Source organism: Kogia breviceps, chromosome 3, assembly GCF_026419965.1.
Source record: "Kogia breviceps isolate mKogBre1 chromosome 3, mKogBre1 haplotype 1, whole genome shotgun sequence".
Lineage (NCBI taxonomy): Eukaryota > Metazoa > Chordata > Mammalia > Artiodactyla > Physeteridae > Kogia > Kogia breviceps.
Window position 1 is genome coordinate 42,900,219 of NC_081312.1, and position 15,538 is coordinate 42,915,756.

General features: G+C 35.8%; 1 protein-coding gene across 8 annotated transcripts in view; it reads right to left on the reverse strand.

Moving 5' to 3' along the window:
* Positions 1-15,538, reverse strand: part of KIAA0586 (KIAA0586 ortholog) — a 105,840-nt gene that overhangs the window by 56,351 nt on the left and 33,951 nt on the right. For all 8 annotated transcript variants that reach the window (XM_067028411.1, XM_067028414.1, XM_067028410.1 and 5 more), the window contains exons 19-22: positions 15,178-15,258; positions 7,882-8,075; positions 6,446-6,564; positions 1,363-1,562 (exon numbers count right to left, since the gene is read on the reverse strand). In XM_067028411.1, coding sequence (XP_066884512.1) covers positions 1,363-1,562; positions 6,446-6,564; positions 7,882-8,075; positions 15,178-15,258 — 594 coding nt within the window. The remainder of the gene's footprint in view (positions 1-1,362; positions 1,563-6,445; positions 6,565-7,881; positions 8,076-15,177; positions 15,259-15,538) is intronic.

A 15,538-nucleotide genomic window follows, 5' to 3' on the forward strand; every position in this document is an offset into this window, starting at 1 on the left:
AGTATTTTATCTCTAGTATACAGACAAGACTAAAGTAAGAGAGCTGAGGGTCCAAATTCAGAACTTCCCAACTCCAGAGTCCATGCTCTTAACAATAACATTTATGTCCTATTTATACTGATTTTTCTATATTTTCTCATTAAATCATCCTTATGAAAATATCTGAAATATATGGGCAGAAGACAAACCAAAGTTAATTAGCATAGAGATAACCACAACTCTGATACTGGCATGCATTACCAATGAGCTAATAAATAAAGCACAGAACAAAAGTATGTACCAAATCTCTGGCACACTAATCACACTACACCAATTACATTACACCAGTCTCCATAAAATTCAAATATGTAACTTTATGTTTATACCTTAAATGAGGCAGTTTAAATGTTTCACCTATATAAAATGATGTTTTTATGATCGACAGGATCAGAATGAAGTTTTAAACAGTTGGTAATACAGAGTACATTCTGGTTTTGTATAATTTTTTTTTCTTTTTAGTTTTTAAAAATTTTCATACAATTTTTAAAGGTTACATTCCATTTATAGTTATTACAAAATATTGGCTCTACTCCCTGTGTTGTACAGTACATCCTTGAGCCTATCTTACAGCCAATAGTTTGCACTTTCCACTGCCACACCCCTATATTGCTCCTCCCACCCTTCACTGGTAGTGGTTTTGTATAATTTCATGTTGCTATAATAAATTAGAAACTCTATTTAACATAGAAAGGCTGATTAAACAAACAATAACAAAAATGCCTAAAATATACTTTCTTTTAAAGATTAAAAATATCACTTTACATAAGAACCAAAAGCAGTACATGTGCTTTTTAGCTATATCTTGAATTTTAAAAAAATTAGCTATAAGGATATTCTTGGAACAACTGGGGAAATTCAAATATAGACTCTATATTATATAGTATTAACACATCAATGTTAAATATGGAGAGCATAATAATGGTATTTTGGTTATGTAATAAAGAATCTTGTTCTTAGGAGATACTACTGATGCTTCTAGAAGTGTCATGATATCTGCAACTTTCAAATGAGTTTTAAAGAATATATAAAAAACAACATATAAAGACAGACAAAGAAAATGTGTCGAAATGTTATCAACTGGTAAATGTAGGCAAAGCTTAGACAGATGTTCATTGTATCATACTTTCAACTTTCTATAGATTTTAAAGTTTTTAAAATAAAATGCTGGAGGAACTGTTATTGTAAGCAAAGCCACAAGAAACCAATCTCCACCACAAACTATGATCTTATGACCCAATTTAAAATCTGTCCATTTTGCTTTTCTTTAACAAAGGTATCAAAAATTCCCCAGGACTCCAAGTCATGAAGGAGAGCCACACTTACCAGAAAGTGTGTTTTGCTTATTGAAACATCCCCAGAAACACTTGTAACAACAGGACCTGGCTTCTTTGCTTCTCTGTCACCCAGCAAGATGGCAATGGTTTCAGCAAGAGCTTCATTCACAAAATGCCTAATAATGTCTGAATTGACAGGAACTCCGGCATCAACAAAAAGCTGGAGGGCACCACTGCTTGTTCCTTCCACTAAAAAATGAAAGAATTTCAGAGTAAGTGTGCAAGAAACATGCTTGCATTCTAAGCCTTAATTCTTAAAATTTTAGAGATGCGAACATATGTGTATGAGATGGTGTGAGGATGAATAAAATGAAAATACAAAATCTACTTACTGTGACAGAGAGTAAGATGGTAACTCACATAATGAACATCCTCTCTAAACAAACTAAAAAGGGGAGGAAAACATCCAGATGAAAATTTACTTATATGGCCTCTTCCCTACCACTACAAAATTTAGTGATAAAAAGGATTTGCAGGGACTTCCCTGGTGGTCCAGTGGTTAAGATTCCATGCTCCCACTGCAGGGGGCACGAGTTCAATCCCTGGTCAGGGAACTAAAATCCTGCATGCCGAGCAGCACGCCCCATCCCCACACACAAAAAAGATTTGTATCCACATTAAATGTTTTCATCTGAAACAATCCACATTTCCAAGAGTAGGGAACCAGGAAACCCTGTGATAGATCTTGGCAAAACACAGGGACACAATGACTGTGGGGGGATTTTAGAGAAATGGCAGCTTCTTCATAAATATGAAGACAAATCTTATTTCCATCTAGTTTCAGATGCTTCAGTTACTAACATTATAGGCTAATCCTCTTCAAACTTTTAGAGTAGTTCAGGTGCTTGATGTCAGCAGCTCTATAGGTATATTAATTTTCAAATGGGTTGTACTTTTCACTTGTGTGAATGTACATAAAATTCAGTAAAACTTCCTAAACAGACTTTATTAGGCTTAAAGTGGTTATATTTCTAAAGCTCTGTGTGGAAAACATGTAAACAGTGATCTATACAACTTAATGGAGACATGACCTCTCCAAAGAGTACTCCTTAATTAGTACAACTATGGAGGCATTACACACAGAATTCCCTGAAAGGTAGGTACAGGTGTCTTGGGATCACTTGTTGAGAGATAAGTAATAGAAATTTACTCTGGAGCTCCATAGCAAAGACTATCACGATCCCATATTTATATTCAACAGTATATATCAACACATCTCCCTTTTTAGTTCCCATAATTCATTGCTTTGGCATGACCAAAAATCAGAATATCTCTGTTATAAAACGCAAAAGCCCTACCCAGACACAGGCAAAACAAAAGCAAACAGACATGCTTTTTTTTTTTTTTTTCGGTACGCGGGCCTCTCACTGTTGTGGCCTCTCCCATTGCGGAGCGCAGGCTCTGAACGCGCAGGCTCAGCGGCCGTGGCTCACGGGCCCAGCCGCTCCACGGCATGTGGGATCTTCCCAGACTGGGGCACGAACCTGTGTCCCCTGCATCGGCAGGTGGACTCTCAACCACTGCGCCACCAGGGAAGCCCCAACACACATGCTTTTAAAGAAAAGGGAACGGGATCTAAATACCCTCTATATTAGACCATCTTTCCTTAAGGCTACAAAGCCTGAATTAGGCTCACTTAAACCACCACCTGACCCATGTGAAGGACTGCTAAGAGGACTATCACTAGCCCTGATTTGCGCTAGCAGGAGAGACTGGTGGAGAATCCAAACACTCCAAAATATGCCATCGAGGTGTATGACCTAGCAATGAAGAAAAAAGCGTCTGGCAGGTTGCACAGTATCCATCATAAACCAGACAAATCTTTGGAGACACTTGTTTGTTTTCCTGGACTGGTCTCCTTGTCTTGGGACTGCTGAATACCATCTCCACAACCAGTATTTTGACCAAAAGCTACAGAAGTCCGACTATCTGTTTCTTCAAGGCATATTTCATGGTCCTTTGCCTTCTCTTTAGCTTCTAGTTCTTTTTTATTCCAGTTTCACTTCGTATTTTCCATCTGTTCCTTTTTCAACACATTTTGAAATAGTCTCAGAGCAATTATTTCGATGAACTGGTTTTGGTTTTCTTTTGGATTTGTATTCCTAGATGTCTGCTTCTGAAAAAGTATCTTCTAACATGACAAAATGATTTTATCATTAAAGAAGCACTAATCTTAAGTAAAAAAAAAATTTCCTCATAACTTTGTTGGTCATTTTATTCCTTCCTTCAAAAAATGAGAAGATGAAAGAAAACCTGGGATAGTAGCAGTGGAAGAGGCATTTGAGTTATACTAAATAGGAAGAATCAATCAAATATAAGAATAAATTGTGTGAAGCCAGGACATCGGACGTGGCTGGGTGTGGACTGAGGAAGACCAAAGAAAACAAAGTAGAACAAGCAATACTCCAAGGCTTTGGAAACTGGGCACTTGGAAAACAGTGGTATCATTAACAGAAAGAGAAACAAAGGAATAAGGTTGGTTAGAAAAATGAGGTGCATTCTGGACACACCAAGTTTGGTATGCCAGTGGAGCATCAAGCAAAATATTCATCAACAGGCAAAACTGCAAGTTTACAGCCTAAATGTGTAGCTTAGGGGTCATCAACTGACATGGGATAACTAACGCCAAGAAGAGACTAGAAAAACAGAAAAGAAAGAGGGCAAGGGACAGAAGCTTGGGGGAAATTTTTTATTCAAGTAGAAAAAAAGAAAACGATGAGGAAATGATGTCCTAGAAAAATTTAAAAGATAAGGGGAAGAACAACAGAATGAATTCTAAGAAACCAAACCAGTAGAACATTTTAATAATTAAAAGTAGTCAACAATGCCCATACTAGAGCCTTCTAGGAGAATAAGGATTTGAAAAAAGGTTATCTCTGAGAACCAAATGCTGTAAGAGAGTAATTTCATTAACGAGAAGGAAGAAGAAAGCCAGCTCATAAAAACTAAAGAGAAAGTGAGCAATGAGAAAGTAAAGCAGTAAATACAGACTCTAATGTCTAGGATTTAGGCAGTTAAGGGGTAGTTTGAGAAGGAGGAAGAGGTTATTCTAGACTGGAAAGAAGTGGAAAAAAATAGAGGTAACGATATATAGGAATGTTAAAAAAAAAAGAGCTAGAAAGCTGGAGAACTTATACCATCCAATTTCAAGACTTATTTTTAAATTACAATATTCAAGAAGTGCGGTATTGATGTAAAGACAGACTTGTAGATCAATGGGACCAAACAGCAAGTCCAGAAACAGATCCAAACATATATAATAGCCAGATATTTCCAACAAAGGTGTCAAGGCAATTCAGCAGGAGAAAGGATAATCTTTTCAACAAATAACGCTAGAAAAATTGGATATCCATACACACACAAAAAATCTTGCTCTTTACTTCATACCACATATAAAAATTAACTCAAAACATACCATAGACCTAAATTTATAATCTAAAACCATAAGGCTTCTAGAAGAAAACATAGGAGAAAATCTTAATGATGTTGTGCAAAGATTTCTTAAACAGTATATCCCCAAAATCACAAGCTATAAAATAAAAATTGATAAATTAAACTTCATCAAAATTAATCTTTGGTCTTCAAAAGACAATGCTGAGAAAGCAAAAGGTAAGATAAAAACTAGGATAACACATCTGCAAAACATATGCAATAAAGGACTTGTATCCAGAATAAAGAAATCAATAATAGTAAGACACAGACCCCCAATTAAAAACTGTGCAAAAGAGTTTTAAAGATACTTCATCAAAGTAAATATACAAATGGCAAATAAGCACATGAAAAACTGTACAACATCATTAGTTACTGAGGAAATGCAAATAAAACCCACAATGAGATATCTCCACATGCTTAGTGAATGGCTCTAATTAAAAACATTGACAACAAGCATTAGTAAGGATGTGGAGCAGCTGGAACTCTCATTCACTGCTGGTTGGAATGCAAAATAGAACAGCCACTTTGGAAACATTTAGCAATTTCTTATAAAGTTAGATATCTACTTACCATATGACCAAGAGAAATTAAAAGATGTGTATAAAAGATTTGTTTGCAAATATACATAACATAGCACAGCTGTATTTATAATAGCCAAAAATTAAGACTACAAATGTCCATCAACTGGTAACTGGATTAACAAATTATGGTACATACATGGAGTGTAATATTTATTACTATATGCAACAACATGACTGTCAAAGCATTATGCTAAATAAAAGAAGCCAGACACAAAAGACTAAATACTGTATGATTACATATATATGAAATTCTAGAAAAGGCAAAATTCAATGATAGAAAGTAGATCAGTGGTTGTTAGGGTCTAGTAGGCATGGGAGGGGGTTAGGGATTGACTGCAAAGTGGCATGAGGGGACTGTTGGGGATGATGGAAATGTTTTTCTATAACATGATTGTGTGGCTAACATGTGGCTGTGTTTGTTTAACAAAACTTGTCAAACGGTACACTTAGAATTGGTGAATTTTATGGCAAGTAAATTATGCCTCAAAAAGCTAATGGAGAAAGAGGGGGAAGAAGAGGGAAGGAGAGGAGGATGAAAAGGAGGAAGGAGGAGGGAGAGAAGAGGAAGAGGAAGGAGGAAGGAGGAAGAAGTAGTGAATGGTGTGGGCTCCCTAAAGAAAGAGGCTCTATCCATTCAGGGAATGCTTAAACTCTTCTTAGGTGTCATCAGGGGCTAGGCTCTAAAGGAGAATCACCCTTACTTGTGAGTAATTTATAGTCTATGAGTGAGACAGATATGCAAGCCAATCATAATACAGTTTGACGGTTACTATAACAAAGATACACAGACACACACAAAGTGCTTTGGGAAATAATGGAGAGATTGGGGGTAGGAGGGATGGACACTGATAGCATAATCTGAATGCTGCAGTATGTAACAAGGGAGTGAGGGAGAAATAACTTCCACTACAGAAAACTGAGAAGTGACACTGAAAAGAAGAGGACTTTTATCTTTTGTCAACCACGGACTATGTGACCTCTAGAATATATAAATCCACAACAACCTGAAGGTTTTGTCTTATAATAACAAAAAAAGCTAAAATAGTCCATTTCACTTACCAATGTCAGAAGTCAATGGCTCACTGGCCTCACTGACTGAGACACTGATGTCAGCTGTTGCCTGCTGTTGGACTGGAAGAAGCCCAGAGATAATTCTTGACATTATTTCTTGTTCTACCCTGGGGGAAAAAAGTTAAGGATTCCTAAATTTAGTTGGAATGTATATAGATGGTTAGAAATAACACCCTTAAAAATAACTGGTACTCATGGACACAAACATTTAAATGTGAAAGCAGTCATTCTGAAAGTTGAATCTGGAAAGAAGAAAAAATTCAAATATATCTCCTAGAAAAACAAACCGAATCTCTGTGTGAGACAGTTTATCAAATTAAAATCTTTCTGATCAGTCTAATGAAAACTTTAACAGCCCTCGTAAATTCAAAACAAGGTTTAGGTCAATGATTACCTGGCATATCATGCACCTAAAATGTTGGGTTCCCTACTCTGAAAGCACATATAAAACCCCACAAGATCAAAGCTAGAAAAGAAGTCCAGCTGCCCTCTCTTCAAGGAAATAAATATATAGACTGCAACACAGGTAGTTTTCCTCTAAAAAAGGGAAAGAAAATTTACTTTCAAGGCCATTTTTAGGAAGGGAAGTAGGAGAGGAAAAGGAAGGGAAACACAATAAGAGACTGCTTTTGTACATTTCTTTAGAGAAGCTAACAGGCTTCTTAATTACTAATATACAAGTAATAGATGATCATTGTAAAACATCAGAGAACACATAAAAGTTAAGAAAAAAAAGATATGGCTCACTCACAATCCCAGATTCAAGAATAAACAAAGTTAGTTAACAATTTGATATTATTTTTCAATATTTTTCCCATGCACATTTATTTTTGAGTGAGCTCTTCTAAACTGTGGTTGCATCATTAGTATCCTGCTTCATTTATGCACCAGTGTTATTAATATCTTTCTACATCATTAAATATTTTTCTAAACCCAATCTTGACAACTATATGAATATTCAGTTGTTTAGTTTATTCCATAACTTCTTTAAGGTTTCCCACAGGTAAAAATAGGTATAAAAGTAGAGTTTATATAAGTAACAAATGAAACAGTGCCTTGTTTGTAGTAAGCACTATAAGTGCTAAGCCTTCTATGGCCAGTAGCAAAACTGATTATTTCCTTAGGATAAATTTCTGTTAATATACCACTGGATTAAAGAACTTGTGCATCTTTAATGCTTTGTTACTCAGCAATAGCCTCTTTTGTCATAATAGACAGCCTCAGTACAAAACTCAAGGACAGGAACAATACTTGCAACAGTTAGTTAAACCCTCAGCATCATGTCAAATAGTGTCCAGTGACTACAGCAAAGGAAAAATTTAAAAAACAAAAGGAGACAAGGAAGATTTTCAACCAAAATTTCATACATTCCATTTATACTTGTTATTATAATTCTGTTCACCCCAATACCACTGTAAACTCACCACTGAATTAAGCTATTTTCCAGTGTTTCTTTTCTCTGAATTACTTTATCCAGAACATCAGTAGTGGGCTGAAAAGTAGAAGCAACTGGCGGAAACGGAGGGCCATTATATTTTGTAGAAACAACTTTAACACTTCTGTTAAACTCCAGAATTGGTTCAGAGCATTCCAGAATTTCATCACACTTTTCCTCTTCCTGGTAATAATAAAAACAAAACTATTATATTCATGTATCTGTTCAACACTTACTGAATGCCAAGTAGAGATAACTTAGGTGAGTTAACCAACACTTCTAAATTAATCAATAGCATTTTCTAATAGGTGGCATCACATTATTTATAGTATACACACTTGTCATATAAATCACATTGAAGAAACTTAATTACACAATTATATTGTGTTTTTAAAGTCCAATATTCAGGGACTTCCCTGGTGGTCCAGCGGCTAAGACTCCACGCTCCCAGGGCAGGAGGCCTGGGTTTCAACCCTGGTCAGGGAACTAGATCCCACATGCCGCAACTAAAAATCCTGCATGCCACAACTAAAAGATCCCGCACATCACAACGAAGGTCCCATGTACCACAACTAAAACCTGGCGCAGCCAAATAAATAAATAAATATTTTAAAATATATATATTCATTTTAAACAATCATAAAACAAATTAGAAAACTTGGTTATTCCTATATAAAACATTATTAACATTTCCCTCTATAAATTTATTAATTTATTATCATAGTAAAACTAACACTTCCAAATATTACTGCTTACTCTTACAGAACATATAATTTACATTTAAATATGCAGTTAGGTCATCTTACACATTATTTGTACCATCACATCATGATCAAAAGAGTTACTTCCGGAATTTTAAAACTTTTTATTATGAAAAATATACATGTTTAAAAGTGAACAAAATAGTGCTCATGCACTATATCTGTTATATATAAATAACAAGAATCCCACTTACCTGCTCCCCAGCTTTAACAATTATCAACTCATAACAAACTCTGTGTCATCTATACTTCCCCCATCCACTTTCCCCTTTGCACACCATTTTGAAGTAAACCACAGATACTATATCGTTTTATCTGTAAATAATGCAATATGTATCTCAAAAAAAGTCAGGGCTCTTTAAAAAATATAACTCAATAATATTGTCCCATTGAAAAATGAAGTCCACAGCTATTAAGTGGCAGAGCAAGGATAGAAATACTTGTCTTTGAAGTCCAAATTCTTTGCTATTTCTACAATGTTCCTTTGACTTATATATTGAACAGTTGTCTAATGTCTTTGCTATATTCTTACTTTCAAAACATTCATGTCGAGCTCACATGAGAAGACACACTGGTGAGCAAGTAACATTAATGTAGTGCATATCTCTTAATGTTTAAAATAGGATTTTATTTTATGATTGACAAAACTAGTCTTGGTTCTGAAAGTCTAAGAAATATGAACAAATGTCTTCTTTAAAGTTCATTGACACATCATTATTCAAGTAGTCTCTATGTTCTATGATCTTTTCTCCCATCCTTTATACTTTACTTCCAGCTACTTTTTCCCTTCTTCTATCTAACCGTTTCTATCATTCCTATATCTCTTCCTGCTATATGGGCCCTTCCCTTGGATTTTAGACCCCTCACAACTTTTTTCCTCAATATGAATTAACGAGCGAACTTGCCAATAATCCAGAAACGAAAACAGACAAATGTAATAGAATGAAGAAAGGACAGACCGGAGAGAGGGAAACCAAAGGAAACAAAAAGGAAGAAGGAAGTAGGAAGCAGGAGAGAGGAGATGCAGGTAGGAAACAGCTAACAATCATTAAGTTTCATGGAGGTAGCTAAGTGATATAGAAGATATTACTGTACTACAGAATAACAACCTTATAATTTTAAAATAAAAATATATTTAACTGCAAAGTAAAAGGAAGTTTCTCAAAGCTCTGTTACATAATACCGATGGTCAAAAGATATTCAACCATCAGAAACAAGGCAAGGTTGTTCCCTCTCACCACTCCTTTTCAACATTGTACTAGAAGTCCTTGCTAATATAATTAGACAAGAAAAGAAAATTAAAGGTATACAGATCGAGAAAGAAGAAATAAAACTATCTTTGCACATGACATGATTGTCTATCTTTGCACATGACATGATCGTCTATGTAGAAAAGCTAAAAAAATCAACAAAAAGACTCCTGGAATTAATTAGCAATTATGGCAAGTTTGTAGGATACAAGGTTAACATATAAAAGTCCATCACTTTCCTATATGCCAACAATGAACAAACAGAATTTGAAATTAAAAACACAATACCATTTACATTAGCACACCCCCCCCAAATGAAATACTAAGGTACAAATCTAACAAAACACGTACAAGATCTATATGAGGACAACTACATAATTCTAATGAATGAAATCAAGAACTGGATAAGTGGAGAGATATTCCACGTTCATGGAGAGGAAGACTCAATAACGTTAAGATGTCAGTTCTTCCCAAATTGATCTACAGAGTCAATGTAATTCCAATAAAAATCTCAACAAGTTATTGTGGAGATATCAACAAACTTACTCTATAAGTTATATGGAGAGGCAAAAGACCCAGAATAGCTAATATGATATTGAAGGAGAACTACAAAGTTGGAGGACTGACACTATTCAACTTGAAGACTTACAATAATCAAGACAGTGTGGTACTGGTGAAAGAACAGACAAATAAATCAATGGAACACAACAAAGAACCCAGAAATAGATCCACATAAATATAGTCAACTGATCTTTGGCAAAGGAGCAAAGGCAATATAATGGAGCAAAGATAATCTTTTCAACAAATGGTGCTGGAACAAATGGACATTCACAGGCAAAAAAAAAAATTTAGACACAGAGACTACACCCTTCACAAAAATTAACTCAAAATGGATTACAGACCTAAATGTAAAATGCTGAACTATAAAACTCCTAGAGGTAACATAGGAGAAAACATAGATGACTGTGGGTATGGCAATGACTTTTTAAATTTAAGACCAAAGGGACAACCCATGAAAGAACTAATTGATAAACTGGACTTCATTCAAATTAAAAACTTTTGCTCTGTGAAAATGAATGTCAAGAGAATCAGAAGATAAACTACAGACTGGGAGAAAATATTTGCAAAAGACACATTCTGATAAAAACTGTTATCCAAAATATACCCAAAAAAACTCTTCAAACTCAATAATAAGAAAACAACCCAATTTTTAAAATGGGCCAAAGAACTTAATGGACACCTCACCAAAGGTGATGTACCGATGGCAAACAAGCATTTGAAAAGATGCTCTACGTCATATATCAGCAAAATGTAAATTTTGTGATTAATTTTTATTTGAGTATAGTTGATTTACAATGTTGTGCTAGTTTCTGCTGTACAGCAAAGTGAATCAGTTATACATATACATATATCCACTCTTTTTTAGATTCTATTCCCATACAGGTCATTACAGAGTATTGAGTACAGTTCCCTATGCTATATAGTTGGTTCTTATTACTTATCTATTTTATATATAGTAGTGTGTATATGTTAATCCCAACCTCCCCATTTATCCCTTCCCCCCTCTTTTCCTCCTTGGTAACCGTAAGTTTGTTTTCTACATCTGTGACTCTATTTCTGTTTAGTAAATAGGTTCATTTGTATCATTTTTTTAGATTCCACATATAAGCAATATCATATGATATTTGTCTTTGTCTGATTTCACTCAGTATGAGAATCTCTAGGTCCACCCGTGTCGCTGCAAATAGCATTACTTTGTTCTTTTTTTATGGCTGAGTAATATTTCATTGTATATATGTACTACATCTTCTTTATCCATTCCTCCACTGATGGACATTTAGGTTACTTCTGTGTCCTGGCTATTGTAAATAGTGCTGCAGTGAACATGGGGGTACATGTATCTCTTTGAATTGTGGTTTTCTCTGGATATGTGCCCAGGAGTGAGATTACTGGATCATATGGTAGCTCTATTTTCAGTTTTTTAAGGAAACTCCATAATGTTCTTCAGAGTAGCGGTACCAATTTACATTCCCACCACTGTAGGAGGGTTCCCTTTTCTCCACAACCTCTCCAGCATTTATTTATTTATTTATTTTTTGAGATACGCAGGCCTCTCACTGCTTTGGCCTCTCCTGTTGCGGAGCACAGGCTCTGGACGCACAGGCCCAGTGGCCATGGCTCATGGGCCCAGCTGGTCTACAGCACGTGGGATCCTCCTGGACCGGGGCACGAACCCGTGTCCCCTGCATCAGCAGGCAGACTCTCAACCACTGCACCACGCGGGAAGCCCTCCAGCATTTATTGTTTGTAGATTTTTTGATGGTGGCCATTCTGACCAGTGTGAGGTGATACCTCATTGTAGTTTTGATTTGCATTTCTCTAATTAGTGACATTGAGCATGATTTCATGTGCCTGTTGGCCATCTGTATGTCTTCTTCAGAGAAATATTTAGATCTTCCACCCATTTTTTGATTGAGTTGTTTGTTTTTTTGATATTGAGCTGCGTGAGTTATTTGTATATTTTGGAGATTAATCCCTTATCAGTCACTTCATTTGCAAATACTTTCTCCCACTCTGTGGGTTGTCTTTTCGTTTTGTTTATGGTTTCCTTCACTGTGCAAAAGCTTTTAAGTTTCATTAGGTACCATTTGTTTATTTTTGTTTTTATTTTCATTACTGTAGGAGGGGGATCAAGAAAGATCTTGCTGCGATTTATGTCCGAGAGCATTCTGTGTTTTCCTCTAAGATTTTTATAGTCCCTGGTCTTACATTTAGGTCTTTGACCCATTTTGAGTTTATTTTTGTGTATGGTATTAGGGAATGTTCTAATTTCATTCTTTTACATGTAGCTGTCCAGTTTTCGCAGCACCACTTATTGAAGAGACTGTCTTTTCTCCACTGTATGTTCTTGACTCCTTTGTCATAGATTAGGTAACCATAGGTGTGTGGGTTTATCTCTGGATTTTCTATCCTGTTCCATTAAGCAATATTTCTGTTTTTGTGCCAGTACAATACTGTTTTGATTACTATAGCTTTATAGTATAGTCTGAAGTCAGGGAGCCTGATTACTCCAGCTCCGTTTTTCTTTCTCAAGGTTGCTTTGCCTATTCGGGGTCTTTTGTGTTTCCATACAAACTGTAAAATTTTTTTGTTCTAATTCTGTGAAAAATGCTATTGGTAATGTGATAGGGATTGCACTGAATCTGTAGATTACTTTGGGTAGTATAGTCATTTTAACAATATTGTTTCTTCCAATTCAAGAACATGGTATATCTCTCCATCTGTTTGTCTCATCTTTGATTTCTTTCATCAGCATCTTAGTACAGGTCTTTTGCCTCTTAAGTAGGTTTATTCCTAGGTATTTCATTCTTTCTGATGCACTGGTAAATGGGATTGTTTCCTTAATTTCTCTTTCTGATCTTTTGTTGTTAGTGTATAGGAATGCAAGAGATTTCTGTGTATTAATTTTGTACCCTGAAACTTTACCAAATTCATTGATGAGCTCTAGCAGTTTTCTTTTTTTAAAATTAATTAGTTTATTTATTTACTTATTATTTATTTTTGGCTGCATTGGGTCTTTGTTGCTACATGCAGGCTTTCTTTAGTTGCGGCAAGTGGGGGTTACTCTTCATTGCAGTGAGTGGGCTTCTCATTGCAGTGGCTTCTCTTGTTGCAGAGCACAGGCTCTAGGTGCACGGGCTTCAGTAGTTGTGTCACATGGGCTCAGTAGTTGTGGCTCACGGGCTCTAGAGTGCAGGCTCAGTAGTTGTGGCACATGGGCTTCGTTGCTCCGTGGCATGTGGGATCTTCCCGAACCAGGGCTCGAACCTGTGTCCCCTGCATTGGCAGGAGGATTCTCAACCACTGCGTCACCAGGGAAGTCCCTCTAGTAGTTTTCTGGTAGCATCTTTAGGATTTTTATGGATAGTATCATGTCATCTGCAAACAGTAACAGTTTTACTTCTTCTTTTCCAATTTAGATTCCTTTTACTTCTTTTTCTTCTCTGACTGCCATGGCTAGGACTTCCAAAACTATGTTGAATAAAACTGGAGAGAGTGGATATCTTTGTCTTGTTCCTGATCTTAGAGGAAATGCTTTCAGTTTTTCACTGTTGAGAATGATGCTTCCTGTGGGCTTGTTGTATATGGCCTTTATTATGTTGAGGTAGAGAAATGTAAATTAAAACAACAATAAGATACCATTACACACCTATTAGAATGGCCAAAATCTGGAATGCTGACAACACCAAACGCTGGCAAGGATATGAAACAGCAGGAACTATCATTCATTGCTGGTGAGAATGCAAAATGGTACAGCAACTTTGGAAGACAGTTCAGCGGTTTCTTACAAATCTAAAGATACTTTTACCATATAAGTCAGCAATTGTGCTCCTTGATATTTACTCAAAGGAGTTAAAAACTTATGTCCACAGAAAAAACCAGATGTTTGGTTTTGCTTTGTTTTTGTTTGGTTGGTTTTTTTGGCTGCACAGTGTGGCTTGTGGGATCTTACTTCTCTGACCAGGGACTGAACCCGGGCTCCTGGCAATGAAAGCACGGTATCCTAACCACTGGACCACCAGGGAATTCCCTCAGATGTTTATAGCAGCTTTATTCATAATTACCAAAACTTGTAAACAACCAAAATGTCGTTTAGTAGGTGAATGGATAAATAAACTGTGGTCCACCCAGACAATGGAATATTATTCAGTGCTAAAAAGAAATGAGCTATCAAGCCATGAAAAGATACGTAGTGCATTTTACTAAGTGAAAGAAGCCAATCTGAGAAAGCTGCATACTGTATGACTCCAAGTAGACTGCATTCTGGAAAAGACAAAACTATGAAGACAGTAAGAAAATCAGTGGTTGCCAGGGACTGGGGTGGGTAGGGGGGACGGATGAATAGTCAGAACACAGAGGATTTTAGGGCAGAGTAAATACTCTGTATAATAGCATAATGATGAATACATTTTTCCAAATCCATAGAATGTACAACATAAAGAGTGAACCCTAAGGTCATCCATGGACTTTGAGTGATTATGATGTGTCAATTTTAACAAGTCAAAATTGTTGGGGTATGTTGATAATGGGGGAGACCATGCATGTGTGGGGATAGGGAACATATAGAAAATTTCTGTACCTTACTCTCAATTTTGCTGTGAACCTAAACTGCTCTAAAAAAAATTAAGTCTTTAAAAAAAAAAGATAATCAAATCACGTAAAAAAATGCTAGCAGAAAAATAAATTCACATGATTGCTAATAAGCTTTGTTACCTGTATGATATCGATTACTTCATCGAAGTTAGTTCCTGGAAACTTCACCTCTTCTTCATCTGCCTTTGTAAATTCTGGAGTCTAAGAAAGCATTTTCAGAAAGTTTTGGTTGTGTTTAATGTCTTTTAAATTTATACCTAATTTATCATATACCATAGCATAAACTATAATTACATGCCCTTATTTTTTTATTTTGATATCCTGCTGACTTGATTTAACTAGTAAATGAAATCCAAGCTAGTCTCCAAGTTATCATTTCAATAGCTATAAAAAACTAGGTATCAGTTTTTCTATCAAGGACTCCACCAACAATGCAACTTAAGTCAATTGATCAAGTTGATATAATTGTGATTTCTCTCCC